Source organism: Neltuma alba, unplaced genomic scaffold (assembly GCF_004799145.2).
Source record: "Neltuma alba isolate B1F8T4 unplaced genomic scaffold, ASM479914v2 tig00011927_pilon, whole genome shotgun sequence".
NCBI classification, from domain to species: domain Eukaryota; kingdom Viridiplantae; phylum Streptophyta; class Magnoliopsida; order Fabales; family Fabaceae; genus Neltuma; species Neltuma alba.
This window is the reverse complement of record NW_021636517.1, coordinates 713,425-728,360: the sequence shown is the minus strand read 5'-3', so window position 1 is coordinate 728,360 and position 14,936 is coordinate 713,425. Positions and strand designations below refer to the sequence as shown.

General features: G+C 34.2%; 2 protein-coding genes across 6 annotated transcripts; both read right to left on the bottom strand.

The window, feature by feature from the left end:
- Positions 1-884: 884 nt before the first annotated feature.
- On the bottom strand, positions 885-8,832 carry LOC114719586 (phosphoinositide phosphatase SAC8). Of its 4 annotated transcripts, none has more exons than XM_028905097.1 (20): positions 8,405-8,826; positions 7,882-7,956; positions 7,516-7,643; positions 7,324-7,415; positions 7,157-7,214; positions 6,641-6,697; positions 6,455-6,488; positions 6,243-6,323; positions 6,044-6,150; positions 4,916-5,002; positions 4,724-4,801; positions 4,371-4,435; positions 4,104-4,202; positions 3,920-4,019; positions 3,519-3,627; positions 3,357-3,429; positions 3,177-3,270; positions 3,009-3,095; positions 2,175-2,241; positions 885-1,199 (listed from the first exon to the last, which is right to left on the bottom strand). In XM_028905097.1, the coding sequence occupies exons 1-20, from the start codon at positions 8,565-8,567 to the stop codon at positions 1,072-1,074; spliced, it is 1,782 nt and encodes a 593-aa protein (XP_028760930.1). In that variant the 5' UTR covers positions 8,568-8,826; the 3' UTR covers positions 885-1,071. The 4 variants fall into 4 exon arrangements, 3 of the variants coding, with proteins under 3 accessions (XP_028760930.1, XP_028760931.1, XP_028760932.1); XM_028905098.1 differs by having other exon boundaries at positions 1,097-1,199; positions 2,875-3,095; positions 8,405-8,831; XR_003737918.1 differs by lacking the exon at positions 885-1,199 and adding an exon at positions 2,496-2,604 and having other exon boundaries at positions 8,405-8,830.
- A 2,464-nt stretch (positions 8,833-11,296) lies between these two features.
- On the bottom strand, positions 11,297-13,158 carry LOC114719589 (bifunctional monothiol glutaredoxin-S16, chloroplastic). 2 transcript variants are annotated; one of them, XM_028905104.1, is made up of 2 exons: positions 12,680-13,158; positions 11,297-11,867 (listed from the first exon to the last, which is right to left on the bottom strand). In XM_028905104.1, the coding sequence occupies exons 1-2, from the start codon at positions 13,079-13,081 to the stop codon at positions 11,364-11,366; spliced, it is 906 nt and encodes a 301-aa protein (XP_028760937.1). In that variant the 5' UTR covers positions 13,082-13,158; the 3' UTR covers positions 11,297-11,363. The 2 variants fall into 2 exon arrangements, with proteins under 2 accessions (XP_028760937.1, XP_028760938.1); XM_028905105.1 differs by having other exon boundaries at positions 12,686-13,148.
- Between the last annotated feature and the right edge of the window lie 1,778 nt (positions 13,159-14,936).

The window sequence follows — 14,936 nt, the reverse complement described above, 5'->3', positions numbered from 1 at the left end:
GACCATAAGCCATTATCTCAAGTTCTTTAATCACACATATGCATGATCAAAAAAAATTGACATAATAAGTACTCCTCTGGTTCTATTTATAGGGTAAAGAGAGAATTTTTTTTATCCTATTTATAAGTCATTTCATTAAAGTTTTCATGAATGTACTGTTTTATCCTTTATTTATTATAATGTAAACGGTTATTTTTTTAAAAAAGTCTATATATTAAATAAGGATAAACTGGAAAGTTATTATATTTTAACAGAGAGTTAATACAATTTAAGTTTTTCTTAGCCTATGTGAAATATATTGAAATACCTTATAAATAGACAAAAGGAGTATTATCTTATTTTAAGTAAAATTAGAAATATTTTATTCTAACAATAGAGGCTAATCTTCCTTAGGTTGTGAACATAGAATAGGCTCCTCTCTATTAAATTTACTACACATGCAAGAGTTGAAATTAAAACTCCAGCAACCACTTGGACTCATTTCTTAACCATGGAACCAAATTTTACATAAAATTTTAAATAAAAATATAATGTATGCATGATTCTTTTAGTTTAAAAAAAAATCGTCTCTTATGACATCACCCTATAAAATGTTCTTGATTAATTTTGGTCATTAAATAATTTTAAGATTTGTTTAGTACGTATAATAGAATAAAACAAAATATTAATATGTCTGTAATTATGAAATGTACTTTATACCTCAAATAAAAAATTACCATTGAATAATAATGAGTATACAATGAGTCTTACATATATTAAACTATGTGGTTTAATTTTCTGTTCGTTCTCAAAAATAGAAAGTATCAGATAAAAAGTCTTGTTGATCTCAGCCAACATGAAATCCATAACTCCAATCAGTTTAGTCATAAATGATTATATGAGTATGATATTAATATGACTCACCTGTGACAAATTTTTATAAGATTGATTTAATTTAGACAACAGCCTACCTAACAAATTTTAATTAACTTTCAGCATTTGTAAACACATGAATTCTATATACAAGCTCTAGGATGATCCAGAGCAGAGTTAATACAAATGGCTGGTGATTCCTTAAACAAATAAATATTATCACAGGAGACCACACAAACGGGGCCTTGAACAGAACTGTCTGCCATTGGCTTTGATAACGGCCATAACTCCTGCTGTAACTCCAGCACACAGTATAGAAGACCAATAATGCTGCATATTTCGGCCAGCTACAAAACAAATAAGAAATATCAACACATTTACTACCTTTGGTCTTTAATATAACACCTCCTTTGACTTTTCTTTTAGTCATAAATATAAGACCCCGATCCATTTTGTCTCTCATATTTATCTATTTTTTTTCCAAGATAGTCCTTCTAATAATGGTAGTTCTAACCAATAAACTTGATTAGTAAGGATACTTTAGAAAAGACAATATCTATTTATTAACTAATTTAACTTTTTTTCTTAATCTACTCAAATTAGTCAACTAGCTTTTATATTTAAGACCGTAAGTAGTAGTTTATATGGTAAAATTATAAAGCATAATAATACAATAAACACAAGGGTTTGTTTTTTTTGGATCAAAAGAGCAGACACTAACACTAACAGTCTAAGGTTATAAGTGTGATCAAACCTATAAGCTAGGACCTCTCACTTATAGAAAAGCATTCATGCCATTAGACTGCAAGGCCTTTGGCAACAAAATGGTTCATTACAATTAATTCCTTGTAGTTCAGAGCGTGCCATCTAAGCTTTGCATAGTTTGTAGTTTAGTCATCATTCAACTGTTTTCTGGCCCTTCTTACCCATGGGAGTGCTAAAATTATTGGGATCAAGTGTGAGAAAAATAGTAAGGGAAAATCTCACAATAAATAAAATTAAGATGAAGGAAGAGTATATGAGTGGAAAAAATTTCATAAACCTAATGCCATATAATTTTAGTCAAGAGATAGTATTAAGCTTAATTATATACTTCCAAAGAAGATTCGCGGGATTTTCTCAGTGTCTAACATCATCCCGTGCCCTAATAGTAGTGCCAAAGCCAAGGTAGTGAGGTAAAAGAGAGACAAGTTTCAAAATATTTAGCTAGATACCAACAGTAGTTAGACCAAGCCAATCACGTTGGGAGTAATGTGCCCAATTGGCTCTGATAATGTTTGAATTTGACCTAATAATATTGAATTTGACAAAGAACTGCATACCTTGTTGAACTGTGAAGGTTGTTATCGTCAAACCCCCTAGTAATAAAGCTGATGCCACTGGGAGATACTGCGTGTTTTAGTTGGCCACAGAACATGTCAATACCAATGATAATTCGCTCTACAAGTAATCTTAAAAGATGAGGTGTAATAGTTATCTTTGTCCACACCCATAACCAACTAATCATACACGTAGGATTAGTTTTAGGAGTTAGCCACCAGGTTTTCTGAGTTTATGACGCGTGGAGAAGTTTTCTTCAAGCAGTCAACATGATAGTTGAAAAGAAAGAAAGAGGTTCACATGCTATATTTTTATTAGAAAACCTTGTAATAAACAGCTAATGAAGTTCGTATAGATCTTGTAAGTCTTGCCCATTTGGAAATTCTTTTCTCACATGGTTGAATTTAGGCATGCCATGCTTGCTCCCAATATCTCCAAGGCAAAAATTATGCTAGATGCACAACGGATCGACTTTCTTAATTTCATCAAAATAGAACTGGTTCCTTGGCCAAGTGGGCACCTCTCACATTATTCTATTAGGACATTTTACTATACAAGGTTGTCTCAAGGAAATGACAAGATCTATTAGTGCATAAATCACCCGATAACAGGTAGTTTCTCATTACTTGTCATTTTCAGGACAAGGACAATAGAAAACAGCCACATAAGGTGAAGTCTACTGTGCTTTAAGTGCTTGAGTACCTCGCCTTAATGGCAGGCCTATTGATCGCTGGATTTTGCTTATGACAGTTGATGAACCTACCAACAAGGCATCGTACTAGGTATATGATGCACCTTAGAATTTGCCCCAAAGCTACAGACCACGTGTTACTTACAGAGATGGACTCAAAGCCATTCAGCTGGAAGGGAGAAGGATTGTTTCTACTGACAGTATAGCGTCCACTTATCAGATCCAGAGCATCCTGCGGAAGACCAGAAACTTAGTGGGGTTGAGTGGTCTTCAATTAACTCAGGAAAATAATTGAAGATATTGATAAACTTGCCTGCCGAATCCCATCATGAAAATTATTTTGGTAATATCGTGCAAGTGCACTCATGCCATCTTTGATTATTCCACCTATTGTTTGTTTTCCGTACCTGCATCAATTATCTCAAAATGTGTAAAAAAAAAAAAAAAAAGAACATTTGGACTTGGGATTGCAATACAGTATAATTTATTTTACCTAACCAAGTCCCCTTTGAGGGCATGAGTCCCAGCATACTCGAGGCTAATCTCATCACCTTGCTCAGCCCACACTACGCAGAAAATTTTTTAGTTCAAATAAGAAGGGAAACAATTCACCGAGGAAAAAAAAAGTTGAAGGTATAGTCCAGAAATTTCATACTTGTTCTGAACTTTACAAATTCTTCTCCAAACATAGAAATGCAATCAGAGGGCGTAAAAATTCCAATCCTTTGCAACTGTTGATTTAGTGACTTCTGGGCCAGATAACACTACAAATATAGCTAAGATAGTTGAAAAGTGTAATTGTCTATCAAATGCCATGGATTCCTCATTCTAAATGTCTTTCAGACAGGAGGAAGAGAAATTTTTAGGTAAAATATGGGGAAGGGAATTCAATGGCTGGGGATCATTTTGCACGTATGAGGGAAATGCAAAATTCTTACAATTAAATTTTAAATGTTGCATGCACAAACACTACATAATACCTAAGAAACTTTCCATGTGGATAAATAATAAGAACAGAATTAGACCTAGCAATTAACTGATCATTTATCTGCAAACCTGGGTAACATTTGTTCGATCAAGGCAATCAATGCAGTTAGCTCTGATAATCCCTCTCTGTTCCTCTAGGACATTCCCTTTTCCATCTATCAAGAAATATCTGCTCACCTCAAATAGCAATGTTTTAAGTCTGGATTATATCAAGATCATGGCAATCAGTAGTACTTGATGAGTTTCATACTACCTTTGCCTTTCAAAATCTTCTGAGATTTGATCATAGAGGACTTCTAGATTATCAAAGTTTGAACTGCCACAGTGGTGATGGAAATCAAAAGATACATATCTGTCATAATCCATTAACCACAAAAATAAGTTAAACAAAAGAAAATTAAAATATAAAGATACAGATCACATCAAGCATACAGTTGTACAACTTTGATCACTACAGTTAAAAGAAAATTCAAGTGATCAAGAGAGAAAAAAAATTAATAAAATAAGTCTCAACTGCTACCTCACATTTTGCAGATTTTGCATTTCAGCAGCATAGGCTGCACTTAATTGACCTTCATCACCAATCTACATCAGTAACATAAACAATAATTTGCTCAAAAAAATACACCCAAACCCAAAGTAACAAGAACTTAAAATTTTGGAGGATGGATAAACAGTAGTGAAAAAGAACTACTAAGTTCTGGGTGAAAAACAACCACCAAAGCACATTTTCACTCCATCGTCAATCATGACAATCCTACCTTCATGCATTGACAATATCTTAAAGTCATTAGATTTATTAAGAGCTCAGGACAAGATACTTATAACAGATTGATGGCTTAGAGTAGAAAGAAGGAGGATAAAGAACCATACTTTATCAGTTAGATCAACTGCTACATTATCTCCATATCTCTGAAATAGATCACGGAAATGGTGCTGTACAACAGCTGGCTGAAACAGGAGAAACAAAAAATAAGTAAATGTATTTTCTTCCAGGCTTGCATAATTTTGTCCTCATGTTTAAATCATTAAAAGTACGAGCATAATTTTGAAAAAGAAGGGCACCGTTTGTTCATGACTAATTATCCTAAGGTGTGGTTTGTAGCTCAGATCAACAATCTGCTCCCAGAGCAGAGGAATTGAACCTCGAACCTGCAAAACAATAATACGGATTACTAATCAAGTGCAGGGATAAAAGGGGAAAAAATTTTCTATTTCCGAATAAAAGGTGCTCTACAGCTATATATGCATGCAAATTGAAGTGAAAAGATGATTAACTTGGAGTCCATGATAGTAAATACCTCTGGGTAACAAATCCTACAAAAAATGAGTAAGAGACACTAGAGAGTGGCTAAGCAAGTTAGGAAAAACGGCCAAGCAATATGAGTTTTAAGGAAAATAGGGGATTAATACTAACACATTAATTACCAGATCACCAAGTACTAACCCCCAAACCTGAAAGACGATTAAGACTCAGAAAACTACAGAGCAGATTTCATCCTCCCAGCTATTATAATCACCAGATGATATAGAGCCTTCAGAATAATGAGTTCTAGCAAGTGTTAATCTTAAGTATTTTGGCCTGTCAGAGACACCTAACCACTCTAATTGTGATGAAATACCATTATTTTAATGAGTTCTTTTTAGCCTTTCAGGTAAGCTCAGTTATCATTAAAACAAATATATAAAATTTACCGTGTCTAAGAGCAAGAGAGACAAATAGGTTCAAATATATTAACAACGTGGCAAGACCAGACGTATACCACCACAAAACTTCTCGTTCGAAATAATTTTAATCCATCCAAATTCATCATAAATAATTGTCATTTTAATCATCCTGAACAAATTTAAAATAAAACTTAAAATAACAATAAGCATATAATAAAATGGCTGGTGTATATTCCTCCACTTGGAATACTAACTATAAGATAATGCTATCAAATTTTAGAAAAAATGCCAAAATATTGTGTTTGTCCCCTAACTTAACATGAAGTTTTATTTTCATTCGTTTAGGTAACACTAGTTTCGAGCTATCCTTTGACTATCCAAACTTCATCAATCTTTTGCCCTCTCCCTCACTCTATCAGAGACCCTGCAGCAAGTTTAACAGAGCATGCCTCATAGATAATAGCACACCAAGTGAGAGGGTATCAATTTATAAGTGCATGTTGATACATCATTGCTAAATAATACCTGTAACAATGAGGACATAAATTCTCCAGTCTCAAGCAACTGTTCAGTTTCAATGAAATTGGCAGTGTCACCTTCAAGGTTAGCTCCTCTTCTCCACATTCGTGTTCCTATGTCACCAAATTCCCAGATTGAAATAAATTCTCAGTTTTTAATTATGTTAATACTAATTATCATAAGGAGTCATCTCTGGGAATTGTACCTAGACGCCGAGTGCACTTTCGTGAAAATAACATTATTGTAGCACGTAAAGCCTTTAGCTTCAGCTCTGCTGTTTGGAAGCTTAAACCTCAGTTAAGGGAAACAAATTCTCAAAGTGAAAGTTATTTTTTCCCACTGACATCATATAGACAGCCTATGCACATGCACAAGGGGGTGGGGTGGGACATACAAGAACTTTAAACTTCAGGATATTTCCTTGTACAATGGGAATAACGAATCTGTCAAGCTGCCATCAAGAAGACAAATATTAAAACCTCAAGATCATACTCAAATTGATCAGACGAAATCCATTAAATCTTAGGAAACGGTTCCTTCTCTTACAGAATACCAAAGATTTTTACAGTAAAAAAAAAAGGAAGTAATAACAAATTGTCTAACCTTATACTCAATAAGGTCCTCCAAGAGATGTTTGTTCCAGACAAATCGAGGGTCAGCCTGGAAATAAAATGGAAAAGAGAAGTTTTCAAGAGGCTTTCAGTGAAAGTGATAATCAAAAGACTCTTAGAAGAGAAACAGATCTCCAAACCAAGGAATTTTTCATCATATTTTCACCAGTTTTAGCAACATGAAGTGTCCCCCCGCCCCTTTCATTGATACAAGACAAAAATACACGGACATATAATACAGACTACCATGGAACTGTAGTTGGATGCAGGCACAGCTAAAGCTTTGATAGCATTATCAATCAGTATAGGTTTTCAAAGAAACAATTGATCACTGCATGTGCTTAAACTAACATAACAAAGTTCAGTTGCATGCGATCAAAAAGTCACAGCTATAATGCTTCACTTTCACTGGAGACATGAAGAAGTAGATTTCAGCTTTGATAATTAATGCATCCAAAAATTCTGATTCCAGAGGATAAGGCAAGCTTTGCGCCAAGTGCCAACTAACCTGCTTCCAAATTGGCTTACTCATCCAACCTTCCACTAACTTGCATCTTCGCTGCAAACTGATGAACATGATAAATTACATATTAGGAAAATCAACCATGGAATCAATATCAATCTAATTACCCTACAATAATAACAATCAGACTATCTGAAGGCTGCGACTCTTACTTTAATGTAATATCTGTATCATATGAATAATACAGTCCAGGCATTGACTCTACTATTTTCAAAAGAGTCCTGAAATAAGCCTCATCTTTTTTCTGCAGTAAGATAGTACAAAGAAAAGGATTAAACTGCAACTGATATATACCATTTAAGTGATGCCTGAATACCTGCCGACTACATGAAATGAAGCCTTACTTCTTGAGCAGTTGAAAACCTCAAAGCCTCATTGCAGGCCAGAAGTCTCATAGACATCAAGCGATATAAAGGAAAACCAAGAAAGCTCCCTACTTCTTTCCGAGAAGTTATAACAAGGACATAAGTTCCTGTACCAGGAAGGTACATCACTGAGTACTGAGAAGGTAGCCATGGTTCTTGAAGAAGTGGTTACCTTTGCGGAAAGGAATAAAAAGAGAAATAAAGAGAAAAATCTAGTTCATATCACGTTTTTAGCTAGCCCAGCTATGCTAGCTAGTGTCCTGTTTTGGCAATGAATTAGGTCAAAGTAGAATGTAGAAAAAGGATGAATACAAATAACCCAAGAAAAAGCATGCAAGCATCTACCTACAAGTAATCGTATAGTTCCCACCAAACCATAAATCGTAGAAGTCCTGCGTGAACCTTCAAGGTTTGCCTCATCTGCAGATTTATATTTAAAAAGAAAAGAAAAAAGTTTAGAAGGCAATGAAGAAGATAAAATTATGAATTTAAATGGGTTTCTGTTATTCCCAATCATACATAGGTGGGACTGCAATAAACCTCAACATGTAATGTATAATGAAGCAAAATTCCAAGTGACCATACTTTGGTTCCCAAATAAGGACCAACCAACACCCACCATGAGCTAAAAAGCATGACACTCTTAGGACTCACCAGTGAAGTATGTCTCAAAGCCAAATGATACGAATAACTCATCACAAGAAAAGGTAAAAACACCGTCCATGATAAATAGGTACAAGTATGGGTGGAAAGTGGAAACCCACTTCACAAATAAAATCAACTAATTTAGAAGAGCATTTCCAGCTTTTTCTCGGGCATCATTCATTACTTGAAACAACAAAGTTGAGCAACAGAAAAAACACATTACCATCAATCAGATTGATGGTCCCGTCATGGCGGCTGATCCAGAATCCTTGATCGGGAGACTCGGGAGACTTAATCACGAATTTGTCCTGGAATTCAAGCAATTCCAACTGGTCATGAAGCTTGAATCTTTCACTCGAACTCGCAGACTCTTCTTCAATCTCCATTCTTTAAGGACTCGAAACGAGAAGGATCTCAGATGATTTGACAGGACAACATTGAAGTTCAAGACTTTGATGTATATTTTCTCCTTAATGATACGTAGAGGGACAAGGAAATGAAAGGAAGTCAGACGAAGATAAACAACAACCGGTCATCGACCCCGAATAAATAAAAAGGAAACGAAAGATCATGAATCAAAACTGATGTGTCTGAAAATGAATAAAAGATTAAATCTTTAGCAACTCTTGTGCAGATGATATGCGAGAGAAAATTAGAGGGAAATGCCGAAATGGTCATAAATAAAGAGTACTGACTGTCATTACATAATTTTTTCTCCTTTTTTGATCTGACATTATGAAACTATTCCTCAAGCTCAAAAACGGACAAAATCTTCGTCAACTAAATTCACACGTGATCACGGAGAAAGACAATAATCGGATCAAGATAAATGCTTGCCCAAGAAAAATATCAAAGATAAATTGATCGAACCCTGCGGAGTTTTGTAGTTGTTAATTTAAAACTTGTTTAGAATAGCTTACATGTAACTTTTTAATAGTGATTTACATAATACAAAATAAGTATATAAGAAAAATTTTGCCTCAACTTACATAAAACGTGCTTATAAGTATTTTTTTTATCACTATGCTAAATAGGTCCCTAATCGCTTTCATTTACTAATGTACACAAGCAGTTTAGTTTATTCAAGATTAAACACACCCAAAAAAAAGTGCTAGTTCAGTTGATTGAGTCTGTTTGGGATAGTATTCAAAATCACTTATAAACATATCTTATGTAAACCGAAACAAAACTCTTCTCATATACTTATCTAGAGCTTGTAATACAAGTCAGCTAGCAGGTTACGGGCTGGCCTGTGACCGAACTGAGGCCTGACGGGTTGGTCTTTTTAGGACCGACCTCAACAGGCTGGAATTTTTCCAACCTAACTTGCCAGACCGATGTAACCCGCCAATTTTTGTAAGCTTTTTTTTTCTTTTTATTTTTTTTAATAAAATTTACTCAAATTCCTAAATACCTAAAATGAACACATACAAATAAAAATTATCATAAATAAAACATAAAATCCAAAGTTTTAAATATCTCAAAATATTAAACATACGTGGTACATCTTAAATGATTTAACAAACATCTCAAATTAAAACATAAATCCAAACCAACAATAACACAAAGTCACAAACATAATGTATCACTACATAAATCATTGTCAAATGCTCAATCATGAGCCATCACTCAATATTGATAAAGTTGGAAGCATGATATAAAAATGTAAAATTATTTGGTTGAGTTTGAGAAGTAAAACCACCATCTCTTTGCTCAGCTAACTCTGCCACAAATAAAATTTATAATACAAAGTAAAAAAGATGAGAGTTGAGAGGGCATAGACTCAGAGGCTGAGAGCTTGCGCGAATCACAGATGACTGAAGAATGAGGAGGGAATTGCTGCCTTTTGAAGCGGAAAATTAAAAAGAGAGAGAGGGGGGGAGAGACGTTGCATTTCAAAGGGAGGAAAAAAGGTAAAACGGGCTGGCTCACCCACCCTACGGGTTAGCCCATTGCGGGTTTGGTCTTGGTAGTTTCGGACTCAAAAGATTCATTTTAAAACGGTCTCAATTTTTATCCACCCAACCTGCCTCTTTTTGGAGTGTTTAGCCCGCTGGCTCTATATTTATCTCGTATTCTGTAAATCACGATTGAAAAGCTACTTATAAATTATTTCAAATAGAACTTATACATGCAATGCAGCTTCGTTTGTTAACACTTTCATTTTGTTAATGCTTAAAACGGTGTTAAATTAGTTTATTTAGGTATTTTCATTTTATGCTATATAGAATAAATATGCAAGAAAAATTTTATTCTACATAAAAATATTTTTCACATGGTTTCCAAACACCACTTAACATTCTCACGTCAAAAATTAAGAGAAAAACACATAGCCGCATTCCTTTTCCACCCTTAATGTATTGAATGGAATTTAAAAATTAAGTACTCCAATCCTAGATCCGGTCCTCAATATGATACCGTAGGAGTATATTTTTATATGCCGATCTATTATATGGAGTGGTTGTTGTTATTATTATTATTATTATTATTTTCTGTTTTATCACGCTAAGACCGTTGATGGATAGCTCTTCTTGTTGGATATAGGTGATACAGTCATTATCGCATCCAAAAATGTCGCAACATAATTCTACATTACTTGAAATAACCATACTATTTATGCTTATTCATAAAACGGTCAGGTAGCTACAAGAACATGTTTTGTACTAGACGATATCAGTCATCTCTAAGAAATATGAGAATGAAATGGTTAATTTTCGTGGGATCATATTGAGATGGCATGCCTTTCTTCAAGGACCAACACATCAATTCCTTCAGGTGGTGGGGGAAATGGAGCTGCTAAACATTTATTAGCTAATTGTTTTACATTCATTTTTTTCCTCCTCTTAACCGTTACTACCAAGACTTGCAGTCGACGATCATCAGCTAGGCTCAACAAGTATTACATAGAGGCTGTGAGTAGGATCGGAGCCAAAGTTAGTCCAGAGAGGTGCGAGAGAGCTAACATTTTCAATTTTTCACCATGAAACCAGGACTGCAAGAATAATTAATCTTTTACTGAAAGATAACATACTAGTATATAACATATTAGTACAACTGAGCAAGAGGCCTTTATTTACCTCTAAGCTCCCCATACATGGCCTCAGTGTCCTCCATGCCTACCTAATCCTGGAACTGGTTGCACCAATTTAAAAGAGTGCCTCAATGCTGAGAAACTTGCATAATTACTTTTTGAATGAACTAGCCACTTCACCCTTCTCATACATGGAGGTCAGTATATCACAACCTCCAACCAATTCACCATTCAAAAAGATCTGCGGGAACGTAGGCCAATTGCTATACTTCTTAAGCGTCTCTCGCAATCCACAGTTATGCTCTTCATCCAGGACATCAACACTCTCATAATCCACTCCTTCACTTTCAAGAATGCCAATCACCCTCTGGGAGAATCCACATAATGGTGCACTTCTAGAGCCCTTGATAAATGCAACCACCTTGTTTTCCTTTACCAACTTGTCAATGAGTTCCTCAAGGGGGACAGTTAACTGGACATTGCGACCAGGGGTCAGCCGAAGATCCGCCTTCTTCTTTGGTGGCTGCCTCATCCATGTGGCATTTCCTGATTCATTACCAGGTGGAACTTTTCCATTGGCTTTTATGTGTTCCTCCATCCATGATTTCCATGCTTGAGTTAGAGTTTCTCTGTCAGGTTCATCTACTACCCCAACCTACAGCAGGCAATGTTACAATGAATTCATTGCAAGGAAGGCATCATTAAAAGGAGAATGAGACCTTAATTGCAGCATCTTCATAAAGCAAAGAAGGAAGGTAAAACTCCTTCATCAATCATCTCAACTCTATTGCTCATTGTGAGCATCTGTGCTTTTACTGTATTTCAATGTTTTTACTTTTTCGGAAGCAGGGGAAAGCCCAAAAAAGGTTGAAACTTTTCAACAAAAATTCATCTATTCAAGTATGGTGCTTGGTAAACTTCAGACAGCCCATCTATAATTCATGATGTAGACACCAGATTCAGTGATGAAACTATCATTGTGCAATGTACACCAATCTATATAAGCAAAAACCATAAAGTCCTAGGCTTTCATATAAATGGAAAGGGTAAGAAATGACATTGAAGGGGTGAAGCTAACCGCGTATCATAAGAAAGGTGGAAAAACATACGAATGAAACAAGGAGTTCAAGTGTGTTATACGCTGCTATCATTTTATTCCTTTTATTGTAATGAAGCAAGAAACGAGAGCAGAGCAACTATTTATGCATTCCTATTCTTGTTTTGCCTAAGCACTCGTTAAGTTTCAACTTCTTTTCTCCTTTATTGGCCTCTTCATTCCAAAACCCGTCACTTTCTTTCCCTTAATTTTACCTCCACTATCGTACTACGATAAGCTGATACTTATTTCCTTTGCCATGATACAAAGATATATTCTAATTTTAATCATACAACACCTATGTATAAGATATTTAATAACCAATTGATGCTAGCAAATTAATCCTTTTCATCAATATATCAAATATTTACCCTTACCTTCACGGCGCCAACGAGCTCTGGAACTGATTTCCGGTGAGCAGAAACGCTTGCAGCAATATTACGAGATAAGCCAATGAACTGAAGCTCATCATTTTTATCGTAAATGGCGTATACGCCGGTCCCAGACGGCAGCTCGGAGGCAGCGGCCTCATTTTCCGCCAGGAGGACTATTGGATCCGTCTCCCCGAGATTCTTGACAGCTGAAGCTACCAGCCGCGCCCGAGGTTTATCTGTATCTGTATTATAGGGTTTCAGAGAAATATAGCGAAGAGATAATGAAGGTTTGGCTTTGACCGGCGAATAGAGTGACAAAGCAGAGGTATTCTGAGGAAGCGAAGAGAATAAACGAAGGTAAGAGACACTGTGTGTAGGAGAAAGATTGATGGTAGCCATTGATCAACACTGACAGCGCAACCGGGGGGGGAGGGATGGAGAACCAGCGCTTAAGCCAGAAAAAAGACCCGACTCCGCAACAATGAATTCGAAGATCAAATCAAGCTCAAAGATGATTTTTTTTTGGGGACATATTCTTCTTAAATAATAATTTTTTTTAATAATCATGATTATTATAAAAATTAAATTTAACATGTTAATATTTGAAAATAATTTATTAACATTCAATATCTCAATGGTATCATTTTTTTGTTAATAATATTAGGATTAAAAAACTAAAAATATATTTTTTACAATTAAAAGATGAAATTGAAACTCTCTTCAAAATCAAAAAATTAAATGTATACTTTAACCAATACTTTGTATCTCTCCCATTCTATTTGGACTTGTCTTCACTCCTGATTCTAAAAAAAAAACATCTATTAATATCACGTATTTGTTAATATGCTTTACCCCTGTTTGAATGGGGAGAAAATGAGGGAGGAAAGAAAATAAAAGAGAAAAATAAGAGAAGAAATGAGTTTTTCTCTATTTGGATGAAGGGAAAAAAGTGAAAGGAGAGAAAAGTAAGAGAAAAAATAGGATATATGAACTACTTTATTTTCTCTCCAACTTTTCGCTTTACATATGGAGAAAAAACGAGAAGAAAACTCATATTCTCCATATGCCCTCTTCAAATATAATTCAATAATATCACATTTCACCTCTGATACAAGTTTTTCTTTTTAATTTTACTTATGACTACCTTATAATTCAACAAAATTGTCTCATTATATTGTGGCAAAATCAAAAGCTTCACATGAATTCTATTCTTTCACACTCAATATACAATGCATGAAATTCGCATAAATTAATATATATATATATATATATATGTATATAATTTCTTCATCTCTTTCAACTTTTATGTTGTATTGAATTTTTACTATTTATTAATAATCTTAAATAATACGTAATTTATTTATATCATTTTATTATGTTTGATTTAAAAAAATTATCCATTTTTTATTTTCACCTTTAAAAAGAATTTTTTTACTAAATTATTTGGTTTTTACAATATAATCACATGGTTATTATGGTATTTAATTTAATTTATAACATGATATATTTTCAAATAAGAATAAGAATATTTTAGTCATTTATATATTTGCTCATTTTCCTTTCTTTCTGTTTTCTCTCGTCCGCCCAAACAGAAAGGAAAAGAACATTTTTTTCTCCAGTTTTCTCTTCTCTTTGTTTTCTTTCCTCCCAACTTTTCTTTCCATCCAAACGGAACATTAGGCTTTGTTTGGTTCAATGAAAGGGAGGGAGGGGAGGTGAGGGGAGAGGGTGTGAGTTTTGTTTGGTTGGAGGGAAAGAGAGCGGATGAGAGCTTTCTTGTTTAGTTTAAGAAGAGAAGGGAGGGAAGCTAATTATAAGTCGACAAATATATCCTTACCTCTTTATTTAGATTTCTTTATTATTTTATTATGATATTTATATCATAATTATTGTTTTCTAATTTGTGAATATAAAAAAACCAGATACTTTGAGACATAACAAATAGATTATAAATAATCATATATCAAAATAAATGTCAATAAAAAATTATAATCTTTAGCATATTATATAAATTATAAATAAATTTATGATACAAGTTGTGAACTATTCCATCTTTAATTACATAATATGTGCAACCTTACATACTTAATTAGATAATACACAGAGTTTTGTGTAAAAAAATAAAATTGAAATGAATGAGATGAAGGATTAGACAAGATGAAAAGATATGGAAGATTAATAGCAAGAACATGAGAAATGATGAAATCAGGAAAAGAAAACATGCAGGAAAAAAAGAACCTCTGAGGAGTAAAAA

Bases quoted from the DNA above. Each gene is read 5' to 3' on its own strand.
- LOC114719586 (XM_028905097.1), bottom strand. From the start codon at position 8,567: ATGGAGATTGAAGAAGAGTCTGCGAGTTCGAGTGAAAGATTCAAGCTT. The intron at 7,644-7,881 runs GTAGATGCTTGC...TTCCTGGTACAG, and splicing joins AACTATACGATTACTTGTAG to GAACTTATGTCCTTGTTATA. The intron at 4,203-4,370 runs GTAGCAGTTGAG...GGATTATGACAG, and splicing joins CAAAATCTGCAAAATGTGAG to ATATGTATCTTTTGATTTCC.
- LOC114719589 (XM_028905104.1), bottom strand. From the start codon at position 13,081: ATGGCTACCATCAATCTTTCTCCTACACACAGTGTCTCTTACCTTCGT. The intron at 11,868-12,679 runs GTAAATATTTGA...TGCCTGCTGTAG, and splicing joins TTGGCGCCGTGAAGGTAAGG to GTTGGGGTAGTAGATGAACC.